This window comes from Carcharodon carcharias, chromosome 1 (genome assembly GCF_017639515.1).
Source record: "Carcharodon carcharias isolate sCarCar2 chromosome 1, sCarCar2.pri, whole genome shotgun sequence".
NCBI lineage: Eukaryota > Metazoa > Chordata > Chondrichthyes > Lamniformes > Lamnidae > Carcharodon > Carcharodon carcharias.
The window spans coordinates 210207203-210233151 of record NC_054467.1 but is presented as its reverse complement, the minus strand read 5'-3'; the positions used below and the strand labels follow the sequence as shown (position 1 = coordinate 210233151).

Below are 25949 nucleotides of genomic sequence, written 5' to 3'. Positions count from 1 at the left end.
TAACCATTTTTATGAGAATGAGATGCTGAAATATATTAATTACTCTTTTCCAATAACTTCATTTCTTTCTACACTGAGCTGGTGTCCTTCAGTCCTTGAGACAGATGGCCAAGCTTTCTTAATAGCAGTTACTGTAATTCCAGCAATGAATTGCGCTTTGCCAGTTTTATTAAGATATTAAAGATTTTCCTGACATTCCAAATGATGAAATAGAACCAACAAGAGGAAAAACATACTTGACCTCATCCTCAGCACTCTGCCTCGTGCAGATGCATCTGTTTGTGATCTGTTTGATTGGTAAGAGTGATCACCACACAGTCATTGTGGAGACAAAGTCTCGTCTTCACATTGAGGATACCCTCCATTGTGTTGTCTGGCATTACCACCATGCTAAATGGAGCAGATGTTGAGCAGTTCGAGTAACTGAAGACTGGGCATCCATGAGGTGCTGTGGGCCTTCAGCTGCAACAGAATTACACTTGACCACAATCTGTAACCTCATGGCCTGGTATATCCCCCCACCAGGCATACTGAAAAATGAGGTGTCAATCCTATAAAGCTACACACAGGACTGCTTGCATGAAAAATAGCATAAGCAGCAAATGATAGGCAGAGCTAAGCGATCCCACAACTAATGGATCAGATCTAAGCTATGCAGTCCTGCCACTTACAGCCATGAACGGTGGTGGACAATTAAACAACCCACTGGAGGAGGAGGTTGCACAAATATCCCCATCCTCAATGATGGAGGCGCCCAGCTCATCAGTGAAAACGTTGAGGCTGAAGAGTTTACAACAATCTTCAGCCAGAAGTGTTGAGTGGATGATCCATCTCAGCCTTCTCCTGAGGTTCCCAGCATCACAGATGCCAGTCTTCAGCCAATTTGATTCATTCCACATGATATCAAGAAATGGCTGAAGGCATTGGTTACTGCAAAGGCTATGGGCCCTGACAATATTCCAGAAATAGTACTGAGGACTTGTGCTCCAGACCTTGCCATGCCCCGAGCCAAGCTGTTCCAGTACAGCTACAACACTGGCATCTACCTAACAATGTGGAACATTGCCCAGGTATGTTCTGTACACAAAAAGCAGGATAAATCCAAGCTGACCAGTTATCCTCCCATCAGTCGAATCTTGATCATCAATGGAGTGATGGAAGGGGCCATCAACAGTGCCATCAAGTGGCACTTGCTTAGCAATAACCTGTTCATTGACACCCATTTTGGGTTCTGCCAGTGTCACCCAGCTTCTGACCTCATTACAGCCTTGGTTCAAACATGGACAAAAAAGCTGAACTCCCAAGTTGAGGTGAGAGTGACTGCCCTTGACATCAAGATAGCATTTGACTGAGTGTGGCATCAAGGAATCCTAGCTAAACTGGGGTCAAAGTGAATCAGGAAAAACTCTCCGCTGGTTGGAGTCATACCTAACACAAAGGAAGTTGGTTGTGGTTGTTGGAGGTCAATCTTCTCAGTTCCAGGACAGGAGTTCCTCGGGATAGTGTCCTAGCCCTAACCATCTTCAGCTGCTCCATCCATGACCTTCCTTCCATCATAAGATCAGATGTGGGGATGTTCACTGATGATTGCACAATCTTCAGCACCATTCGCGACTCCTCAGATACTGAAGCAGTCCATGTCCAAATGCAGCCAGACCTGGACAATATCCAGGCTTCAGTTGACAAGTGGCAAGTAACATTCATGCCACAAAAGTGCCAGGCAATGATCATCTCCAACAAGGGAGAATCTAACCCTTGACATTCGAAGGCATTATCATCACTGAATCACCCACTGTCAACATCCTGGGGGTTACCATTGACCAGAAACTGAACTAGACTAGCCAGATAAATAGTGTGGCTACAAGAGCAGGTCAGAGGCTAGGAATCCTGCGATGAGTAACCCACCTCCTGACTCCCCAAAGCCTATCCAGCATCTACAAGGCACAAGTCAGGAGTGTGATGGAATACTCCACTTGTCTGGACGAGTGCAGCTCCAACAACACTCAAGAAGTTTGACACCAACCAGGACAAAGCAGCCCACTTGATTGGCATCCCATCTACAAACATTCATCCCTCTGCCACCGGTGCACAGTAACAGCAATGTGTACTATCTACAAGATGCACTGCAGGAATTCACCAAGGCCCTATAGATAGCACCTTCCAAACCCACAACCACTACCATCTAGAAGGACAAGGGAAGCAGATAGATGGGAACACCACCACCTGTAAGTCCCCTACAAGCCACTCACCATCCTGACTTGGAAATATATCGCTGTTCCTTCATTGTCACTGGGTCAAAATCACGTGGCAGGTTTTTCTGGTCAGCAAGCGGGGTTGGGGCCCGCTTGCCAGCACGTAAAATGATGCGGGGTGCGCGCGCGACCAACTGTCAACGGCCTGTTCAGGCCATTAAAAAAACTAATTAACCTCATTGACGGACCTGCCCATCCAACCTTAAGGTCGGCGGGCAGGCCGGGAGCCCTGGCGGGCCTCGGAAAAAGCATAAAACCTCATCGAGGGCAGGATGAGGTTTCATGAGGGTATCTAAATTTTAAAGAAAGGTTTCAATAAAACTTATGGACATGTCACAGAATCACAGAACCACACAGCGCAGAAGAGGCCCTTCGACCCATCGAGTCTGCACCAACACGTGAGAAACACCTGACCTACCTTCTTAACCCCATTTACCAGCACTTGGCCCATAGCCTTGAATGTTATGACGTGCCAAGTGCTCATCCAGGTACTTTTTAAAGGATGTGAGGCAACCCGCCTCCACCACCCTCCCAGGCAGTGCATTCCAGACCATCACCACCCTCTGGGTAAAAAAGTTTCTCCTCACATCCGCCCTAAACCTCCTGCCCCTCACCTTGAACTTATGTCCCCTTGTGACTGACCCTTCAATGAAGGGGAACAGCTGCTCCTATCCACCCTGTCTATGCCCCTCATAATTTTGTACACTTTGATCAGGTCGCCCCTCAGTTTTCCCTGCTCCAGCGAAAACAACCCAAGTCTATCCACTCTTCATAACTTAAGTGTTTCATCCCAGGCAACATCCTGGTGAATCTCCTCTGCACCCCCTCCATTACTTTTGTAATCTATGCCTCGATTGATAAAGGCAAGTGTCGCATGTGCCTTTTTCACCACCCCACTAACATGCCCCTCTGCCTTCAGAGTTCTGTGGACACACATGCCAAGGTCCCTTTGTTCCTCAGAACTTCCTAGTGTCATGCCGTTCATTGAATACTTCCTTGTCAAATTACTCCTTCCAAAGTGTATCACCTCACACTTTTCAGGGTTAAATTTCATCTGCCACTTATCTGCCCATTTGACCATCCCGTCTATATCTTCCTATAGCCTAAGACACTCAACCTCACTTAACCACCCGGCCAATCTTTGTGTCATCCGCAAACTTAGTAATCCTACCCCCAACATAGTCATCTATGTCGTTTCCATAAATGATGAATAATAGGGGACCCAGCACAGATCCCTGTGGTACGCCACTGGACACTGGCTTCCAGTCACTAAAGCATCCTTCTGTCATCACCCTCTGTTTCCGACAACTAAGCCAATTTTGAATCCACCTTATCAAATTACCCTGTATCCCATGTGCATTTGCCTTCTTTATAATTCTTCCATGTGGGACCTTGTCAAAGGCTTTGCTGAAATCCATATAAACTACATCAACTGCACTACCTTCATCTACACATGAGGGGACATAGAAACATAGAAAATTGGAGCAGGAGTTGGCCATTTGTCCCTTCAAGCCTGCTCTGCCATTTATCATGATCATGGCTGATCATCCAACTCAATAGCCTGCTCCCACTTTCTCCCCATAGCCTTTATCCCTTTCGCCCAAGAGCTATATCTAACTTCTCCTTGAAAACATACAATGTTTTGGCCTCAACTACTTTCTGTGGTAGCGAATTCCACAGGCTCACCACTCTCTGGGTGAAGAAATTTCTCCTCATCTCAGTCCTAAATGGTCTACCCCGTATCCTCAGAATGTGACCCTTGGTTCTGGACTCCCCCACCAACGGGAACATCCTTCCTGCATCTACCCTGTCTAGTCCTGTTAGAATTTTATAGGTTTCTATGAGGTTCCCCCTCATTCTTCTGAACTCCAGCAAAAAAAATCCTAACTGGCTCAAACTCTCCTAACATGTCAGTCCCACCATCCCAGAAATCAGTCTGGTAAACCTTCGCTGCACTTCCTCTCATGGCAGGGAAAAATTTTAGACTTGTTTATTAAAAGTTTTAAATCGGAGGCAATCTCCCTGAGGCAGCACTTTGCCTCAGGGAAATCTATGTGCTCTTTTGTGCGCATGTGCAAAAGGGTGCACTCCTGGCTGAGGGAATCCACCCCCCCTCCGCCTACACAGGGAGCACATAGCACTTCCTGGAGGATGTCACGCTGGGAGGGCCTTAATTGGCCTGTCCACATAAAATGGCTGCGCCTCCACCCCCAACTGGGGGTGCTGATCAGAAGGTTGCTCGCTGGCACCTGCTCCCGCACTTACCCCCCCAACTGGGGGGAAATGTTGCCCCTGGAGCTCCCTCCCTAATAGCAGTGTGTGTGTACCTGCACCACATAGACTGCAGCGGTTCAAGAAGGCAGCTCACCACCACCACCACCTCAAGGGTTATTAGGAATGGGCAATAAATGCTAGCCTAGCCAGCGACACTCACATCCCATGAATGAATTAAGAAAACCTTATATTCACTGTTCCATATGGTGTATTGTTCCCCATTAACTGTGTGTGTGACCCACATGGAAATCACTCAATAATGAAGTTTTTCCAAATCATGCTACTGAGGTAGCACAAATGTAGAACTTATGTTTGTGCAATATGGAGTGCACATACATTTCCTATATGGGCATATCACCATTTAGTAAGTCCAGAGAGGTTTGGTACAGATACTTTGGTTAATATGTAGATTTACAGATCCTTATATTACATAGGAGTTTAACCAACACAAGCAGAGCAACTGACCATTAAAAAAAGCATTATTCGATTTCCAGTTGTTCACCCTCAGTCAACCAGTTCCTTTCAACTAGCATCCCATCCCTAAACTCCCTTTTCACTTTAAGGTGTTTGAATATTGAATCTTCCCAGCTATGTGCCCACTTATCTCTATTTAAATCCCTTCAGCCCAGTTTTCACTCTGCTCACTGCCCTGAAACCACCTTGGCCAACATCATGAATAACAAAAACAAAAATTGCTGGAAAAACTCAGGCCTGACAACATCTGTGGAGAGCTAACCTTTTGAGTCCGTATGACTCTGCTCACTGCCCTGAAACCACCTTGGCCAACATCATGAATAACAAAAACAAAAATTGCTGGAAAAACTCAGCAGGCCTGACAACATCTGTGGAGAGCTAACCTTTTGAGTCCGTATGACTCTTCATCAGAACTAAAGAGAAATAGAAATATGGTGAAATATAAGCTGTTTAAGAGGGGGTGGGACAGGTGGAGCTGGATAGAGGGCCAGTGATAGGTGGAGGCAAAGGAGAGATTGCCAAAGATGTCATAGACAAAAAGGTCAATAAACAAATTGTTTATGACATCTTTGGCTATCTCTCCTTTGCCTCCACCTATCACTGACCCTCTATCCAGCTCCACCTGTCCCACCCCCCTTAAACAGCTTATATTTCAACATATTTCTATTTCTCTTTAGTTCTGATGAAGAGTCATATGGACTCGAAACGTTAGCTCTGTCTTCCTCTCCACAGATGCTGTCAGACCTGCTGAATTTTTCCAGCAATTTTTGTTTTTGTTTCAAATTTCCAGCATCCGCAGTATTTTGCTTTTATTATGAATAACGTCCTTTATCACTTTGACTGCCATTTTTTGTCCCTCATTCTCTGACTTTAACCTCTCCACAATGTTTTCTTTTGCCTCTAGGGCAGCCTGAGATGTCTCCAGAAACTAAAAGCACTATGTAATAAAATTTGTTGGTCATTGAGGAACTGTCTTGGTTAACCACAAGATTAGCTTGGTCAAAAAGTTGGATTTTAAAAAAGTTTTTAATGCAAACATGTAAGAGTATTGGACAGGAGTTGATTAGCCTACCCCATCTAATTGGTTCTATGCAATTGTGATGCCTTATGCATCTGTTCAAGAAACTCCCTACCTTTCAGCTGCCATGTAGCATCTCCTGGCAATGATGTAAAACCAGATCAAAAATGCAAGGTCAGTTCTACTCTGAATCCCCTAGGTGATTAAAACTAATGCAGTAGGCCAGATTAACCAGGACCTATATATAATTGGCACCTCCCTCTTTTATGCACTTTGTTCAGCTCGCCATTGAAGGTCCACATGTATCAGTACCCACCACATTCTTTGAAGCACTGCCCAACTTCTAATCTATTTCATCCCTTACATAAAAGCATAAGAAATAGGAGCAGGAGTAGGCCACCCAGCCCTTCAAGTTCACTGCACCATTTAATGAGATCATGCTGATCATCTACTTCAACTTCATTTTCCTTTATTATCCCCATATCCCTTGATGTTTTTAATATGTAGAACTATATAGATCTCTCTCTTGAACATACTTAATGACTGAGCCTCGACAGCCTTCTGGGGCAGAGAATTCCAAAGATTCACCACCCTCGAGTGAAGAAATACCTCAGCTCAGTCCTAAAATGGCCTTCCCCTTATTCTGAGACTGTCTCTCCTGATTTGAGACGCCCTCCTGCTCTACAGCCAGGGGGAACATCCTTTCTGCATCTTTATGCAATTTATATACATGACTCTTTGTCAACTCAACAATCAAATTGAAATACTTTCTCAATGGCCAGCGAGTCTAGTCCCTTCATTATTATTGTCCTGTCTTTCATCTGTCCTTGTTCTGAGAGTTGGCCACACTATGAATAATCTTTCTCCACTGATTTATATTCTGTGCTGCCCTCACTACCTGTCTCATAGAGAAGCCAGTTTACATTCTGATATTATCCGTCCATTCCATCTTGAGACTTCAGTGTGCATATTTTCCAGCTGTTTAGCCTTGCTCATCTCTTTTTCCAAACACTCCCCTCCTATTTGCATCACATATCCAATACAGGTGAGCCTCCTTGATATCACTGCTTCAAATGAGTTCCTTTGAACACCAGCTTTTTCACACTCACTCATTTATTATTATATGGATTTTAAATTGCTTAGGTGAGAAAGTTACATAAGGAGATGTAGAATCTACGCTGCAGAAACAGGCCTTTCAGCCCAACCAGTCCATGCTCCACTCAAACCGGCTCCCATCTTTTTCTCATCTAAATCTACCATCATAACCATCTATTCTTTTCTCTTTCATATACTTGGCTAGTTTCCCCTGAAGTGCATCTATATTATTCGCTTCAACCACTCCCTGTGGTAGCGAGTTCCACATTCTTATCATTCTTTGGGTGAAGAAATTTATTTTGGAATCTGATAATGATAGCCTCTAGTTTTCCCCACAAGAGGAAACATTCTCCCTGTATTCACTCTACCAAAGCCTTCATAATTTCAAAGACCTTTATTAGGTCACCCTTCAGCCTTTTTTTCAAGAGGGAACAGACCCAACCTGCCGATCTTTTCCTGATGTGTATACACACGCATTTCTGGCATTAAACTTATAAATCTTTTCTGTACCCTCTTCAGTACCTCTGTATCTTTTTTATAATCTGGTGTCCAGAGCTTCATGCAGTACTCTAGGTGTGGTTTAACCAAGGTTCAATACAGGTTTAGCATAACTTTCCTACTTTTCAATTCTATCCACCTAGAAATAAAACCTAGTGCTTATTTTTTTTATTGACTTGCTAACATATGGTGAAGCTTAGAATGATTGATATATTTATTCCCTGTGATCCCTTTCTTCTTCTATCCCACCTAGACTTGCACCTTTCAAGTCATAAGTGACCTCCCTATCCTTCCTACAAAATGTACTACAGGTCGAATATCCTTTTTCCATGCATACGAAAACCGAACACATCCAAAAACTGAACATATTTTGCACGGAAGTCGGTGATCTGAGCCGACACGACCCTTGCCAACTGGATGTTCAGTGCGGTAGGAGTAGCATATCCGAAAACTGAAAACATCCAACTAAGAAAACACCATCGGTTGCTAGAGTTTCAGATAAAGGATACTCGACCTGTACCTCTCATTTATCCATGTGGGGCTCCATTTGCCAACTATTTGTCCATCCTAGTGGAGAAGGAAGGGAGGCAGAAGAGTTTGAGGGAAGCCCATTGAGTAGGGTAAAAATTAAGTGAAGGCCCAGCCTTCAATTCTCAGGAATTGAGATGCAAAGAGATTCACAAACAGCCAGGGGGTGGAAGTGGCAATGAAGAGAGGTTGGAGTTTATTTGAGGGATGGGTTTGAAGAAAAGGATGAGAATTTCAACATAGACAATTTGGGTGAACAGAGAGCAAACTTATGTCAGCAGGAACAGAAGTCAGTTAGGATTTGGTGCAGGACAGCTAAGTTTGAATTAGATGGAGAATATGTGAGGTCTGCAAGTCGCATTGAATCTGAAAGTGGCAGTGGAGATGGGATGAAGCAGAAGTCAAGGCCATATTGCAGAGATGGAAGTAAGGGGCAGACGATGACTGTTTTTGAAAAGCAAGAGCATCGAAGGTGGAGGTGAGAGGAGAGGTTTAAAGAAATTGCCGTTGGCAAAGCTCATATTCAGTAGAGGACCGGTACAAACGTGAGAAGTTGTAGAATTTCTTCCATGGATTGTTGGTGATGATAGTACAATTGTAGTTTGTGCAAGTAGTAAGGGAAATGAGAAGATGAACACATATGATTGTCAGAAAGTAGAACCATGGAAGCCATGAGATGTAATTAGATAGTGGGGGGATTCTTAGGACATGTATAGGGAGACTGACGTGAAGGATAAGATTCATGGAGATCAGGCGTGGATGAACTTAAAGACTTTCCGAGAAGTTGCTGCCTGCCCATCAAATATTGGGGGCTCCTCATAAGTAGCACGGAGGGTAGTCGTTATTTGTATTAAGATCAATAGGTGAATATTCTTCTGGGGTTATAAAAAAAAGGAAACCAGATTTGAGCCCTGATTAGAAGTAGCAGAAATTCAAATTTATATAAGGCAGCATCTGATTGTACAACTGAGAACAGAAGAAATGTGTAAATAGTTAATTTCTTAAGCTGATCATTATCATCCTCCTGGTAGGATTTTTTTTTATATATGTTAGGGATTGACACAAGAATAACAGGCGAGGAAAACCATTTAACCAAAAATATGCAACATCCCCCTTTCCCATTGTCACATTTCATTGTTTCATATATGACTTCAGGGTTTTTTCCTTCACTAATCCTTCTGAAAGATCATGCCATACATTAATTACTGTGTAAAGAAGAACTATCTAATACCAGTTTTAATTTAATCTTCACTAGTTTCAATCTGTGTCTCCTTGTCCTACAAGCTCAATTTAATATGAAGTAATATTGTACATGTACATTTTGTGCTCTTCTGACTCATATATATTCTACAAAATCACCTCTCAAATGTTTCCATTCAAGGTAGATAACATAGGATTCTTGATTCTTTCCTGCAATCTCATCCCTAACAATTGCAATCAGCTTTATGCCAGTTCCCTGCCCTGCTGTCCATGCTTGAATCTCTCCTGTTCTCGTATTTATAACCAATTGTTTAATGAATTTGGGTAAAATTCATTTGTCCACTTTTTAATTATTTCTTAAATCCATTAAATTATCCTTATTTTATTGGTTAACAACTTCCTAAAAATGTTTGGACTCATTCATTTATTTTGGTGGTGTTAAATATATTGAACATGAAAATGCCTGCAGAAATAATATGCACTTCAAAGTAAGCTCTTGGCAGAAAGACAAAATGGTTGAGATGAGGTCTGGGACTATGCTTCGTCAGTAATAAATCAATACAGTCAACAGATAACAAAATCTAAGGATGCAGAGATCTTAAGTATCTCTGGGAATCATCACTATTGTACCTGGGTTTAGCTTTAAAAGAGGAAAACTTTGCATTGACCTTTGACTAGAGTATTCCAGATACCATTGCAAGGAAGAAAGGAATTTGTCCAATTTATTTCAGAATTCTCCCAAGTAATGAGCCATCATACCATTATTTATTCATGGTTACCTTGCTCTTATATGTGGTAATTGTGTATTAAATTTAATTGCCCCAATTCTTTGATAACAGCCCTATAATTTCATTAGCCTGTCAGGGTTTTATTTTACAGCTTATAGACATTGTTCTAAAGCTCCACAGAAGTTTGAAATATGTTTTTTTTAAAAATTGTTCAGTGTATATTTACGAAATCACACCTAGGATTTTTGTTTCTGGTAATTTTATTTCCAGAATGTCAATTTCCCCCAAAAAAGTGCTGTGATTTAACTATCTCTCATCCATCATGCATGGCAGACTTTCCTTTCTCCTTTTCTGCATGGAATAAAATGATACCCTCAAACATGCACCAATTGTTTTTTTTTAAATAGTAATAAGTGCTATTGTATTTGGTCATTATCTTGGAGGACTGTTGGAAGTCAAAACTTAAATTTACTCATTTGTCCAGTTCAGTACTAATCAGGGACCATAGTATGTTGTAATGTAGTGCTGATTTTCATACTTAATAGAAAGAGTGGCACAAAAAAAATTAAAATAATTTCACTTTTATAATGACTATCTAAAATTGCTTAAAGAAGGTGACTTGACATTTACACTAATTAAACTTGAATTGCAAGGTACGAGAGCATAATACTACTGAGATGCTGAAAATCTGAAACAAAAACAGTCAGTTCTGACGAAAGCTCACAGACTTGAAATGTTAACTCTGCTTCTGTCTCCACAGGTGCTGCCTGACCTGCTGAGTATTTCCAGCATTTTTTGTTTTTAATTTAAGTTGTAAGATATTTTATGAATGTACCTTGAAACAGGCAAATTACACACAATCCTATATTTTTAAAATAAACAAATCTGGCATGTTCTGACCGCAAGGCTCTGCTGGTGAAGAAAAAAAAGTTGTTTCACCTTCTAAATGTCAGCTAATAAAAAAAGGATTTTTCTTATGGAAACAATGGGCAGAATCGTCCCAGATTTGCAGTAGATGTGGCAGCAAGCAGGAAAAATTACGTTTTACCCGCCAGCCGCAATGGCGGCTTTTCGCGCCGCATCACCCCAAACCTGCTGTATTAATTATGCATTCCTGGGATACACCCCGTTTCAATGGCGGGAGGGCTCCGATTCTCCTGCTGCGCCATCGCCTCACCGCTTCATCATGCCATGCACCACATTTAAAGTACAGCTGCACTCAGTGCTTCCAGCCCAGGACTGCAGCAAAGAAGACACGGCCCCGAAAGGCAAGAAGACCGCAGTCCTCGAGTGCCTTTTGGAAACCGGCTGTGATGTCCTCTTCCCCTGCTCGAGGGGCAGCTACATTACCACTCTGGCTTGGTAGATGATGGTAGTGGTGATCAGTGCCAATGCTGCGCAGAACAGGTTGGCCATCCAATGCAGATAGAGGATGAATGATCTCTTCTTTGCAGCCAGAGTATGGCAACCATCTTTTTTTTATTCATGGGATGTGGGCTTCGCTAGCTGGGCCAGCATTCATTGCCATCCCCAGTTGCTATTGAGAAGGTGGTGGTAAGCTGCCTTCTTGAACCGCCACAGTCCATGTGGTGTAGGTACACCCACAGTGCTGTTAGGAAGCAGGATTATGACCCAACGCCAGTGAAGGAATGACGATATATTTCCAAATCAGGATGGTGAGTGACTTGGAGGGGAACTTCCAGGTGGTGGTGTTCCCATCCGTCTGCTGCCCTTGTCCTTCTAGATGGCAGTGGTTGTGGGTTTGGAAGGTGCTGTTGAAGGAGCCTTGGTGAATTCCTGCAGTGCACCTTGTAGATATTATACACTGCTGTCAGTCTGCATCGGCGGTGGAGGAAGTGAATGTTTGTGGATATGGTGCCAATCAAACAGGCTGCTTTGCCCTGGATGGTGTTGAGCTTCTTGAGTCTTATGAGAGCTGCACTCATCCAGGCAAGTGGGGAGTATTCCATCACATCCCTGACTTGTGCCTTTTAGATGGTGGACATGCTTTGGGAAATCAGGAGGTGAGTTACTTATTGCATGATACCTGTTCTTGTAGCTACAGTATTTATATGGCTAGTCGAGTTCAGTTTCTGGCCAATGGTAACCCCCAGGATGTTGATGGTGGGAGATTCAGTGATGGCAATGCAACTGAACATCAAGGGGTGATGGTTGGACTCTCTCTTGTTGGAGATGGTCATGGCCTGACACTTGTATGTCACGAATGTTACTTGCCACCTGTCAGCCCAAGCCTGGATATTGTCCACATCTTGTTGCATTTGGACATGGACTGCTTCAGTATCTGATGAGTTGCAAATGGTGCTGAACATTGTGCAATCATCAATGAACATCCCCACTTCTGACCTTATGATGGAAGGAAGGTTATTGATGAAGCAGCTGATGATGGTTGGGTCTAGGATACTGCCCTGAGGAGCTCTTGCGGTGATGTCCCGGAGCTGAGATGACTGACCTCCAACAACCACAACCATCTTTTTTTGTGTTAGGTATTAGGTATGACTCCAACCAGTGGAGAGTTTTCCCCCAATTCCCATTGACTCCAGTTTTACTAGGGCTCCTTGATGCCACATTCAGTCAAATGCTGCCTTAATGTCAAGGACAGTCATCCTCACCTCACCTCGGGAGTTCAGCTCTTTTGTCCATGTTTGAACCAAGGCTGTAATGAGATCAGGAGCTGAGTGGCCCTGGCGGAACCCAAACTAGGCATTAGTGAGCATGTTATTGCTAAGCAAGGACCGCTTGATAGCACTGTTGATGACCCCTTCCATTACTTTACTGATGATGGAGAATAGACTCATGGGGTGGTAATTGGTCGGGTTAGATTTGTCCTGCTATTTTTGTGTTCAGGACATACTTGGGCAATTTTCCACATAGCCGGGTAGAAGCCAGTGTTGTAGCTGTACTGGAACAGCTTGGCTAGGTGCGCGGCAAGTTCTGGAGCACAGGTCTTCAGTACTATTCATCACTCTAGACTCTCACACTCAAGCCTATCACATATTTACTAGCATCTCACTCACTGCCAGCTCAAGGAACATCACCCCCATCCTCACACATGTACCGTCACATGTCTATCTGGCCTCATCTCTCGAGACTGCCTCCTCAGCCCTCACCATCTTGAGGCTACTTGCGCAGATCAATATGTGCCCCACACACACCCTGGGATACCCTCCTGCCGTCGTCCTGCATCCTCTTCCCTTGCCTGAGGCCACTTCTCCCCCTTCCCAAGCAAACCCTAGCTGCCCAGCCATTGAAAAGCCACGTACATATGGCTGATCTTGTAGGTAGGGACCTGCCCATGAGCCCCCTAAAAGTGATGTGGTGCTGTCTGTGAAGTCCGGTGCTGATGTCTGCGAGTGCTGACTGAAGCAAGATAGGCAAACCTTGAAGTTCTAAGCAAATTGCGGCCCATCAAGTGCACCTCTTATATGTGCTGTTGTGGAACACATTGGCATGTTTTCCTGACGATGTGGACAGACGATCCAGCCTGGGCTTTGTGGGGGAGAGGAGAATAAATCTGGTAGGCTGTCCTTATAATGATATTCTGATGTATTACAATGAGGTTCCCAAAGTCTGATGACTGGGAACCCGGCTTAGTGGATGTTCATAAACTGGTTTCACGATATCGCGAAACCAATTTTTGGTCTTCTCGCCATATTGGTCGCTCTCACCACCAAGCACGCCCAACGCCAGCGGGCATGGAAAATCCCAGCCTATGGGTGGCACCTGTACTTGTCTGCTGTCCAGCATGTGTTACCATCCCAGCAAGCAGGAAAGAATTGTGCACATGCTGGATCCCTGGCTGTTAGATAATTCCCTGGAAATGTAGTTGATTTTAACATGAATAACTAGATATCAGCTGTTGCATCAAGTTTTGAAATGTATGAAATAAGATAGGTGGAAATGGTGAAGTATGGAGGTGGCAGGGGGTGTGGGGAGGTTGGGTTTCAAGTCCTGGAAGTTCACAGGTATGATAGGGTGCATTGTGATGGTGGGATGGACAAGAAATTTTCTGAGTCAAGTTCCTATGTAAATTTAGATTTTATTTATTTCCTTACCCATGAGAATGGCATCTTTCCTTTTTACCTCATTCATTTTTATTTGCATCTTTCTTTTCCTTTCTTTCTCTCTCCCTCTCTTTTGATAGGATCAGTAAATACAGATATCTCTTTCCTTTGGCCACATTGATACATATATACCCCTATCCACCTCTTCCTCTTCTTCCTCTCATCTTAGTAGTTTATTGCTCATTCAAATCTGTCTCTCATCAAAAGTTCTTCTACTTCGTTGGTTCATTTGCAAATTTTTCACTGATTCATGTGCAGATTTTTCATTTTCATGAAACAACAAGCGACCAGAACAAATATGGTAATGTAAACCCAGTTTTACAGGTAAAATGTATGCAGATAAGGCATGTTATTCGTCATTTTATTTATATTCCTACTTAACCGTCACTTAGTCACCCTGTGTCCTTTCCTCAATGCTCACTTTCTAAAACTTGAACTTTCTTCACTTTGAGCATAGACTCAGGACACAGTTTCCCACTCTACCTTCCACTGCTAGGAAATATTTTAAAGTTAAATCATTAGCAGATCCCCCTCTGAATGTCCAAGTGCCTACATAAATAATGGTGTAACCAAGGGATGAGAATTTGGTACCTCAAGTCCTTGTGGTCTGAAATGTATTTTTTTCTTCATTCATTGACAGGATGTGGGCGTCGCTGGCTAGGCCAGCAATTATTGCCCATCCCCAGTTGCCCTTGAGCAGGTGGTGGTGAGCTGCCGCCTTGAACCACTGCAGTCCATGTGGTATAGGTATACGCACAGTGCTGTTAGGGAGGTGTTCCAGGATGTTGACCCAGTGATAGTGAAGGAACGGCCATACATTTCCAATCAGGATGGTGAGTGAATTGAAGGGGAACTTCCAGGTGGTGGTGTTCCCATGTATCTGCTGCCCCTGTCCTTCTAGGTGGTAGCGGCTGTGGGTTTGGATGGTGCTGCCTAAGGAGCCTTGGTCAGATTATGCAGTGCATCTTGTAGATGATATGCACTGCTGCCACTCTGCATCAATGGTGGAGGAAGTGAATGTTTGTGGAAGGGGTGCCAGTCAAGCGGGCTGCTTTGTCCTGGATGGTGTCAAGCTTCTTGAGTGTTGGAGCTGCTCTCATCCAGGCATGTGGAGAGTATTCCATCACACTACTAACTTGTGCCCTTTAGATGGTGGACAGGCCTTGGGAGTCAGGAGGTGAGTTACTCATTGCAGGATTCCTAGCCTCTGACCTGCTCTTGTAGCCACAATATTTATATGGTTAGTCCAGTTCAGATTCTGGTTCATGGTAACCCCCAGGATTTTGATAGTGGGGGATTCATTGATGGTAGCGCATCGTTGAATTAGCTGAAGCATGGTATGGGTGATGCTGGGGACCTCTGGAGGAGGCCAAAATGGACCATCCACATGGCACTTCTGGCTTTCAGATGTGTCGTCAATGTGCTTCTCCAATCTGAAAAATATCCCTGCCGACTTAATTGAGGTATAATGTAAATTCTTTATCTGCTTTGTTGCACAACAAAGTGAACATAAAAAGCAACAGTTTGATCGAACTCAGTTAATTCAATCAGTATCATTTTCTTCCACATAATACAAAAATAATGAACATGCTACACTTTGCGCATCAACTAAGATGTGATATTAGCAGTCAATAGCCCCAATCTTGCCACTCCTGAATGTTCTCAATCACTACTAGGTATTCCTATTACACAACTAAGGTACAAAAACTAATATCAGTACAAAGGAAACCCCCTTTACTACACATCTTCTACATTCTGGATTTAACTAGTTTTCCTTCACTTAATGTTGAATTGAAATAACCCGACTGCAGTCTTACTATGTTGGGCCTCTATGATCATTTAAATATTCTAATGCTCTTGCAAGGTGGTTCACCTGTCACAGAAGCCTCAGAGGTGAACAGCTGCTGATTGTCCAGAAAGGATAATTGAAGTAGCTGTGAGTGTGGTCTGAAGCAGCTCGACTAGCTGAGGGCCCAGCTACAGACTGTTGTGTTCAGTGTCAAATGTGAGAGCCTCTGTTAGCTGACTGTGTGAAACTAACAAAGGTACTGGGTGAAAGGTTTGCAGGGGAGTGTTGTCATCTTTGGAGAGGATGGCATGAGCCTGTTCCGGGGAGCCATCACTACTGTCATGGGACTGCACCTCTACATATCCACTGCTCTGCATGGGGTGGGGGGGGTACGGTTAGAAAGTAGATTGAAGGATGGTATTGATGCTCTAAAAGCCTCTATTCATGCTCCCCACACATATTCATGTTTTCCTTCAGAGAATGAAAGCATGAGGAGTGCTAGTTCCCAGAACCATGATGGCAGCAGCCTGAGCTCCACACAGAGCTGTCTCACAGCTCTCACTTTATCATTGTGGAATCTTCCACTGCAGTGTTCAGAGAGCTCAATCCACGGTTTACTGCATGGTCTGAATGCCTTGCCTAACAATGCCACAGAAGCTGGACCTGGACTTCATTGTGCTTATGTGTGCAACCTCACTAGCAAAAAGGAACGACAATACTTGAAATTATACAACTCCTTTCAACATATCAGGGTGCCCCAAAGTATTTGACAAAATAAATTTCTTTTGAAATGTAGTTACTATAGTAATACAGGCAATGTGGCAGCAATTTGCACATGACAAGCTCCCACAAACATCGTCAGTCCCCCATCCCTTCCACCGCACAGATAGCATGCCCCTGAAGTAAAATTGATTAGAGGGCTTCAATATCACTAAATAGGTGGGCTGCCAGCACTAGTTGCATTGTTTAATAGCAGCTCACCAGATAGGAGACTGATTATCGGGTTTTTGTGATGCAATTTAAAGCCAGTGTGCATCTCTTAAAGGGAAGGCGCACTTTTCCCCCCATCGGGATTGTGCGGGGCAGGGTGGAAGTGGGCGAGAAGCCGATCGGCACCCCCAATTGGATCTGCACTGCCATTTTACGTGTACTCACTGTGCCGGTGGGAGGTGGGTGGTCCCCTGAGTCAGGGCCTGCGCTCTTTCACACATGCGCATGAAAGAGCGCAGAAATCTCCCTGAGGCATAGAGGTGCTTCAGGGAGATTAGTTTAAGGTTTAAAAGTTTAAATAAAGAAAAGAGAATATTTTAAGACATGTCCCTTCATGTGACAGTGTCACATGAGCTGGGACATGTCAAGGAACGTTAATGAAAAACTGTATTTAATTTATAAACCTTTCATGAAACCTCATCCCGCCTGTGGATGAGGCTCCATGAAAAATGCGAAGGCTGCCTGGGCTCTTCAGCTGCCCGCCAACCTTGAGGTTGGACAGGCAGCTCAGTTTATTACGTTAATTGATAGTTAAATGGCCTTAATCAGCCTTTGACAGTTTGGCGGGCGTGGAGCCGAGTGAAAATCTAAATGACACATAGTGACGTCAGGCCACACGCCCGACGTCACCCCGCATCATCTTATGCCTTGACGAATGGGCCCCGCCCCAGCTCTTCGAGCCGAAAATTCTGGCCATGGTGTTTCTTGCATATCTTGAAGTCTCACCACAAAATTGGTATGTGAAACACCAATAACCTGAAAATTACATTAAAAATAAATTTCTACCCCATTGATTTCTAACTGGTATTCTTCTGTTTGGAAACCTAACCAATGGCATTTTCTCAGCTCCCTTTGTTCACAACTTGAGGGCCTGTGAGCACATGCTCCCTTGCTGAGCATCAGGGACCTGAGATCTCCAATGCAATTGGTGTGAGATGTTTATCGATTACCAAGATGGCTAACAGGTCACTTGTTATGTATGCAGTGTTTGGGGAAATAACATTAAATCAAAATTCATTAACATTATAACCACTTACCACCTCTGTGCCTTTTTTAAAAAGAAACTTGGGTGAAAGCAATTTGTTTTAAAATGCCATTCTTAAATATAATTTTTCCCCAAATACTTTCTTCAGAAAAATGGACAAATATCCCAAAATGTAACGATTGCTTAGCGTGCTTGCAAACTTTAAACCATCTTGGTTTTTTTCTGTTGCTTGGCCTGCTGAATATAAACAGAGTCCCTTTCGATTCTTAAAATAAACTATTTTTTTCCACCAGAAGGAGGCCGTTCAGCCATCGAACTTCTGTCGGCTCTCTTCAAGAACATATTAGCTGGTCCCACTCCCCTGCCTTTTTCCTGTAGCCCTGCAAGTGTGTAGGCCCCCTTTATCTGGTAGCAGACCATCTCTCAGACTTGTGTGTCTCCAATGTGTCCTGTCTTTTCTAACTGCTTCAGCTGTCTTTGCCCCATTTAGTCCCATGGAATTTACCACCTCTATCAGTTGATTTTGTAAACCAGAGACCTGCTAGTGGGGGTCGGTTAGCTCAGTTGGCTAAATGGTTAGAGTGTGATGCAAAATGACGCCACTGGCGCAGGTTTAATACCCATGCTGTGATAGTTTATGGAGGTTTGTCTCCTCTCCTTGACCCATACTTGCAGAATGGTGTCCCTCAAACTATATAGAACCAATTGTCTCTTTTTAATGGAGAAAGACGCCCGTGGTCCTTTGTGAACTATGGGCAGGAGTTTTGCTTCGTCAGGCATGGCGGGCGGGCCTAGGGGCGTCCACAAAACGGACTGTCACCCACAATGAGGCCCCAACCGCGATTTCATGCTGGCTGGCGAAAAAATGGTGCACTGAAAGGCTCAGCGCTGCCAGGGTGGAGGCAGGAGGAGGGCGAGCACGGAAGTCTGCACGTGCGCAGGGGAGCACATGCTGACAGCTTCCTGAGAGCACAGAGCTGCCTCAGGCAGCTGAAGATTTGGACAAAGGAAAATAAAGATTTAATAAATGATATAAACATGACCCACATGTGATTTAGTCACATGAAAAGGGACATGTTTAAAACGAAGTGGAAATTTTTTTTTTTTGTGTTTTATTACTTATCGTTGGAAACCTCATCCCGTCTGTGGATGAGGTTTCGTAAAAAATGCAAAGGCCACCCGGCCTATTCGCCCGCCCGCCAACCGAACAGCTGAGTGGGCAGTGGAAACATAACTTAATTAATCACTTAAGGGACTTAATAGGCCTCTTGAGAGTTGGCAGGTGTGCTGCCAACTCTCGCACGCGTCCGCTGACTGAAAGATTGCGAGAGTGCACGATGAAATCATGTGTGATTTTACGCCTGATCAGGCCAGGCGCACGCTTGCCTGATGAATGTAAAATCCTGCCCTATGGCTAATTATTTGCTGATGTCAAAAGCGTCTTAGAACCTCTTTAATGATTTCTGCATATTACTGTCTTTTCAGTTTAACTATTAATGCCCAGAAAGGATTGCTGCTTCATTCACGCTGAATGCAAAGCTTCTGATAATATAGATTTGTCAAAACTGTCCTTTTTTTTATTTGAATTTTGCTTATGCATGTTAAACTCTCAACTAAATAAGCATGCACAAACTTGGAACAAAATAACAGAAGAAGGCATGTATTAATTTAACATTCACAACTTTTACTAACAAAACTAACTCCTCTACATTTCTGATCTGTAAAATTTTCAGCTGGAACCTGCCATTAAAATCTATGCAGATAGAAGTGGAACTCCTAAAAAACGAAAAGCACCACCACCACCAACCAGTGTTATGCAGGTAAAAGGAAAAGCATCTAACGAATGACCATTTAATTAGCAGCATAAATGTTTATAGATAGAAATTCAGTTGCATTGAATCTCTTAAGAATGGTTAGTTACAGAATTTCTCAGATTGATTAAAACAATGTTTAGCCGTTTTGTTTTTCTATTACCGATGAGGATATACGACTGGCAGTCAGCCCTTTAAATATTGATACTTTGTGGTGTTTTGTCTAGGGTCCCCAGCCTAGTGAGGTGCTAACTCCAGAGTCCCACAGTCCTCGTTCTTCAGAATACGAGCCATCTAAAGTGGAAGCATCATCTGTTAAGGTCATTTTCCAATCTAATGTCCAGTTTAATTTTGACTTAGCTACATCCAAACGAGTGAGAAATATCATTATTTCAAATACACTTTGAAATAACACTTTTCTGTAGAGACCTTGGTCACAGAAAAATTAAAAGATTCAAATTTGGTTACTTTAGTGGACTATGAAGAAGTTCTATTGGAGGAAACTCTTCTGGGCAATGTTATAATTCTAATAAACTGGACCCAAACCTTATGCTGTTCAGATGCAAGTTAATACTAGAGACATTAAATAGCCAAGTTTAAAAGATATGTAATACTGCTTACTGCGTCTATTGTGTCTGAGGGAAGATGTGCAAATGTACAATTATATGCTGGTTAATATAAAGAATTGTCAGCAGCTTTGTTGGGAGTTGAATCGCTGCCAAAAGGAGGTTCCTCTCCTTTACCGAGAGGTTTGAAGAAATAGTCTGAATTTTAATCTTTTTTTTTAAAAAGGAAGGATTTCATTGGCTGAAGGGTTAACGTCTGAAAAATCTGCTTCACGACCCAAACCAGCCTCTGATCTCTGCATGTCTGATTTTAACTGAGACCAGAAGGTGGGTGGGCGGGCAGCTAATCAGCGGGTTGAAACTTTAAAAATGGTAACAAGGCTGCAAGCCGGATTGTCATTCAGCTTTTCGACTTCAAGTGCTGTTAACAATTTTTCCCGACCACGGGGGAACCCGGCAACTTTGTTGCGGTGAGGTTTTGGTGGATTCAGGAAATAAGTGTCTTTGCACCTACCTCTTGGATCCAGGTGAGTGCCTGAGAATTGTCCGCAATCAGGCACTATCCCCAATGACCACCTTCTTCCCAGGACTGACAGCCTACCCAATTGACCTCCCTCCCTCCTTTTGCACCCCTGTTCGACCCTGTCCCTTCCTGGTCAACCTCCCATTGACTTACCTACTGCTGTGACCTTCACTGACCGGTTCTCTGCCAATCTAGAGGCCCAGGCTGTCAATAAGGTTGGCATGGGGACCAATCAGTGATACCACAAACACACTGGAGTTAAGACTCCATGGCTCGTGTGGGAATCTCAAATTGCAAGTTCCCCATGGCTTTCTGGCCGACCCACTCTCCGTCAGTCAGGGAAATAAAAATATCTGGTGTTATTTTTGGAATATAAGTAATATGCATTTTGAATTTGTTAAAGGCAACAGTTTGTGTTATGCAATCTGGAAAGAAACATTTTTAACTTCATCACCCCAACCCACTTATGAAACAAAATTGTATTGTCATTCATAGCAGACAATGCGTTCTTTCTAAATGTCCAAATAACATTTAGCATAATGGGAGGAATTTAATTAACCTCCCACATCCCAAGAGCAGTCTGGGAGACGGCAGGGGAGCGGTGGGCACTGTATAAAGAGGTGACAAGGTGCATAGTGGAGAACCTATAACCTTCCCGATCTCATCTGATAAAGACGGGGTGGGGAAGGTCAAGGATGGCTTCCTGCTCCGAGGTCAATTAATGCCTTTAAGTAACCAATTATTGACCACTGAATGGCTTCATCCTGCAGCCAATGATGGAGGTAGGGGCCCGGGGTGGGGGAGAACTGTGCATCACATGGGGAGACGGTGGGGTCGCAGGCCCTCTAGATCAGGCACCCTGTGGTACACAGAAGACCCCCCTCGGTGGCAATGGCTGTACAACAATCCCTTCACCAGAGCATGTCTGATTAGCCCCAGTGAGTCTGCCCCACTCACCTGTCTTCCAGGGCCATAGCCAAGGTCACTACTTGGGGCCCTACTGCAGCACTAGCAGTGGCCATGGCTTCCAGAGGCGCTGCTGATACCGAATAGTGGCCGACCCTCTGATTTGTCTTGAGAGTGAGATCTTTGCCTTTGCCGATAGCAGGCCGTTAACTGCTTGATTGGCATTGAAACCCCTCAGGGCTGCTGCGCGGCGGATTGCTTCTGGTTTTCTGGCTGGTGGACAGTGCCACCGCAGCAACCAATAAATCCAGGCCAACATGTGCGATTTATTTGTAACGTAAAATTATTTTAAAAACTCGTTTTCATTTCTGTTTGGAGGTGATGACCTTGCTCATTTTGATATATTTGTGGTGCAGGAAAGGGAGAATAATGAGGAAATGAGGAAGCTTCAAGCAGAGAAGGCAAATTTATTGGAGATGATACAAAATCTAAATCAACAGCTACGGGACAAAAACTCCCAAGAGGTATTTTTCTTTTAGATTGAGCATACCTGCTGTTTCAATGGATGGTGGGCCAATTGCAATTTTCAGGGTAAGGGTATCAAAGGACACGGAACACACTTGAGTAAATAGGGTTCAGATGACCCCTGATCTAATTGATTGGTGGAATAGGCCTGAGAACAGGCTGAAAGTCTGATTTCTGTTCCTATGGTCATACTACAGCTTTGCACTGGATGAAAGCCTGCTTATTATAAGCAGCTTGCAGTGTATCACAGAATCACAGTACAGAAGAGGCCCTTCGGCCCATCGAGTCTGCACCGACACGTGAGAAACACCTGACCTACCTATCTAATCCCATTTACCAGCACTTAGCCCATAGCCTTGAATGTTATGACGTGCCAAGTGCTCATCCAGGTACTTTTTAAAGGATGTGAGGCAACCCGCCTCCACCACCCTCCCAGGCAGCGCATTCCAGACCGTCACCACCCTCTGGGTAAAAAAAGTTTTTCCTCACATCCCCCCTAAACCTCCTGCCCCTCACCTTGAACTTGTGGCCCCTCATGACTGACCCTTCAACTAAGGGGACCAGCTGCTCCCTATCTACCCTGTCCATGCCCCTCATAATCTTTTACATCTCGATCAGCTCACCCCTCAGTATTCTCTGCTCCAACGAAAACAACCCAAGTCTATCCAACCTCATAACTTAAATGTTTCATCCCAGGCAACATCCTGGTGAATCTCCTCTGCACCCCCTCCAGTGCAATCACATCCTTCCTATAATGTGGCAACCAGAACTGCACACACTACTCCAGCTTTGGCCTCACCAAGGTTCTATACAATTCCAACATGACCTCCCTACTTTTGTAATCTATGCTTCGATTGATAAAGGCAATTGTCCCATATGCCACTTTTACAAACCCACTAACATGCCCCTATAATACAACCCTCTTGTTATTGTTTTTACAAACCCCTGCATATTGTGCACATATTTGCTCCTCAATTCCCCACTGACTATTTGGGGATCTATAATAAACACCTAACAATGTGGCTGCCCCTTTTTTATTCTTAAGCTCCATCCACAAAGCTTCATTTAATGCCCTCTCCAAGATATCATCTCTCCTTACTGCAGCAACTGACTTCTTAACTAATAATGCAATGCCTCCTCCTCTTTTATCCCCTTCCCTGCCTCACCTGAAGATCCTATATCCCGGAATGTTGAGCTGCCAATCCTGCCCTTCCCTCAACCACGTTTCTGTGATGTCCACTGTATCACAATCCCACCTGTCAAACCTCACCCTTAGTAGTATAATATAATTGTAACAAAATAAAGCTGATGGCTGTGTGTTCAACCTCCATGTGAATATGATGTGCATGAAATATAATTCCATTTCAGAACTACTTGCAAATCAGAAATAATCCTTTTGAACCGATGCTGGAAATCTCTTATATATTGATTTTTTTTTAATTTTAGGCACAACAAAATAACCTCAAAAGGCAAGACTGTAGAAATAGTGAAGAAGTGCCATTTGATGCAATAGGTATAGTATAAGGTTACTGGCCTGTACATTGTGCAGCTACTTCTGATAATTGTGTAACTGTTTTGTTGTTGCCAAATATGTCCTGCAGCAAAATGGACAAATTCAATGCAATTTTGTAATCCCTTCCAATGGAGCAGTTCCATTTTATAAATTGTTTTAAGAAGCCTGGCTAGGCTTTCAATTGCCAGGTGTTCTCCTGAGCCCTCTTCGATTGTCAGGGCTTCCCCTGAGCCCTCTTTGATTGCTAGGGCCTCTCCTCAGCTTTGTCCACAAGGTCTGCCAACCGTAGCTCTTTTTCTGCTTGGAGCCCCTTTCTGTGCTCCTCATTCTTCTTAACTGGGACTTCTTCCTGTCCCCTGGCTGGGGCTCCTTTTATTATGGCACTCCACTCTGAGTCACATGATCCACATTTTTGCACCATTTACTTATTGCATGGGGGCCCTCGGCCCCAAGAACTGCAAAATGTCGGATTGTGCATGCTCCATCAGTTTCCGGCCCATGCATGCAAGAAACTCTCAAGGACTGTCAGGACTTGACGTTCTGGACCTCTGCTCCGCAAGATGATAAGCTTGAATCTCATAACAGTCCTTGTCAGCATTCTGATGTTCCTCATCTATTATCTATGAGTGACTATTTCTTGCTTCCACAACCTTGTTCACAAATAAAACTCCTGAAATCTCAGCTGCAAGGATATTTTAATTTAACATAAACAGGCGGGGCCGATGAGAAAATGGCCAATTATGCAGTTCTCTTCATAGTTAACATAATAAAGAGTCCATGACTATCTGCATATTTTGATATTGTACTCCCATTCCCGATTCCATTTCATTTTTTATAGAACAGCAGTGATTTTTATCACTGATTTCTCTTTGCTTGCAATACTCGTATAAATTTGCACCATATGTTATGAAATTGGACCATGCTCAAATGCATGAGCGTAATATTTATTAACTGCAGTTCACTTTTCAAGTACGTGACTTTCATTCCACATTTCAAATGTCTCAAAGATTTCTGTTTAGGTGCTCAAGTGTGTATTAATTTCTGGTTTGATTGCCTGTTAGGTAGTGGAAGTAAAAAAACGGAGGTATCGTGTGTAGAGGAACCAGATCAAATAAGGGCATTACAATCCCGAATTGCTTCGCTTGCAGTGCAAAATAAAGAGCTGTGGGATATATTGCAGGTACTTTGGATAATCTGAGATTCTTTATCATTTATTCATCAATAGTTGAATTCCTTTCCAGTTCTATGTTGAAAACTGTACTTCAAAAATGTGAAACATCCTATGTGTGCTCCGCTAATAATTATTATTTAAAATACTGTAAGAAAAACCTGCTTTTGCACCATTGGAATTTAATATAAGAGAAATTGTTCAACATAGAAATATTTAAGTGTATCTTTCGTAATGTTGCTCATGGGCCAAGGCTGAAGTCGGAAATATTGTAGTGGATGCAGAGGCTAAGAGCATCTTAAACAAGTCAAAATCAAGACAGAGAAGAAAGCAAGTGTATGCAAGATTCATAGTCTGTAAGAGTTGTGGAGCACAAGAGTGTAGGGAAGCCTGGTATATCAGAATGCAGGGAGCAAATGGCCAAGAGAAGGATGAAGCTAAGTTACGACCTAGTTTTTCATCTTTGCTGAGGAGTTTGAAATCAATTTACTGAACTGACTAAATCAGGAAAAGAATGCGGTGCCTGCATTTTGGAGAATTTTATTTTCTTAACCAATCGAAACAGTTGAAACACAGAGAGATGGTACGTCTTCACTATAAGTTGTGGTTGTGTTCCCGAAAATCACGGCTTTAAGTGTAACAGCTCTATTTGAATCATGGGTTCCCTTAGGATTCAATGTTAAAGCCAGAGCTCGATTCCTTCGGACATTTTTTGCCCTGAAAATCCAATGTACAAGTTGAAATACCGTGCCCTAACAGCACGGTGGCTGTACCTACACCATATGGACTGCAGCGGTTCAAGAATAGAGTTCAAGATCACCTCCTCAAGGGCAATTATGGATGGCCATTAATGCTGGCCTAGCCAGCGATGCCCACATCCCTTGATTGAATAAAAAAAGTTACAAGTTATTCCTACCTTGAAAAATAAAATAAATAAATAGTAAATAAAATAAAAATAACAATATAACAGAAATACTATATAAATTCAAATTAAATAACACTAAATCACCCAAACAAACCCTGA

At 43.3% G+C, this 25949-nt stretch overlaps 1 protein-coding gene across 4 annotated transcripts in view; it reads left to right on the top strand.

Annotated features, from left to right (window-relative positions):
* Nucleotides 1-25949, top strand: part of rai14 (retinoic acid induced 14) — a 249450-nt gene that overhangs the window by 206252 nt on the left and 17249 nt on the right. For 3 of the 4 annotated variants that reach the window (XM_041194221.1, XM_041194203.1, XM_041194211.1), the window contains 5 exons: nt 19647-19733; nt 19952-20044; nt 22136-22243; nt 23691-23757; nt 24819-24937. In XM_041194221.1, the coding sequence (XP_041050155.1) occupies nt 19647-19733; nt 19952-20044; nt 22136-22243; nt 23691-23757; nt 24819-24937 (474 nt within the window). The remainder of the gene's footprint in view (nt 1-19646; nt 19734-19951; nt 20045-22135; nt 22244-23690; nt 23758-24818; nt 24938-25949) is intronic. The other variant, XM_041194229.1, reaches the window with a different exon arrangement.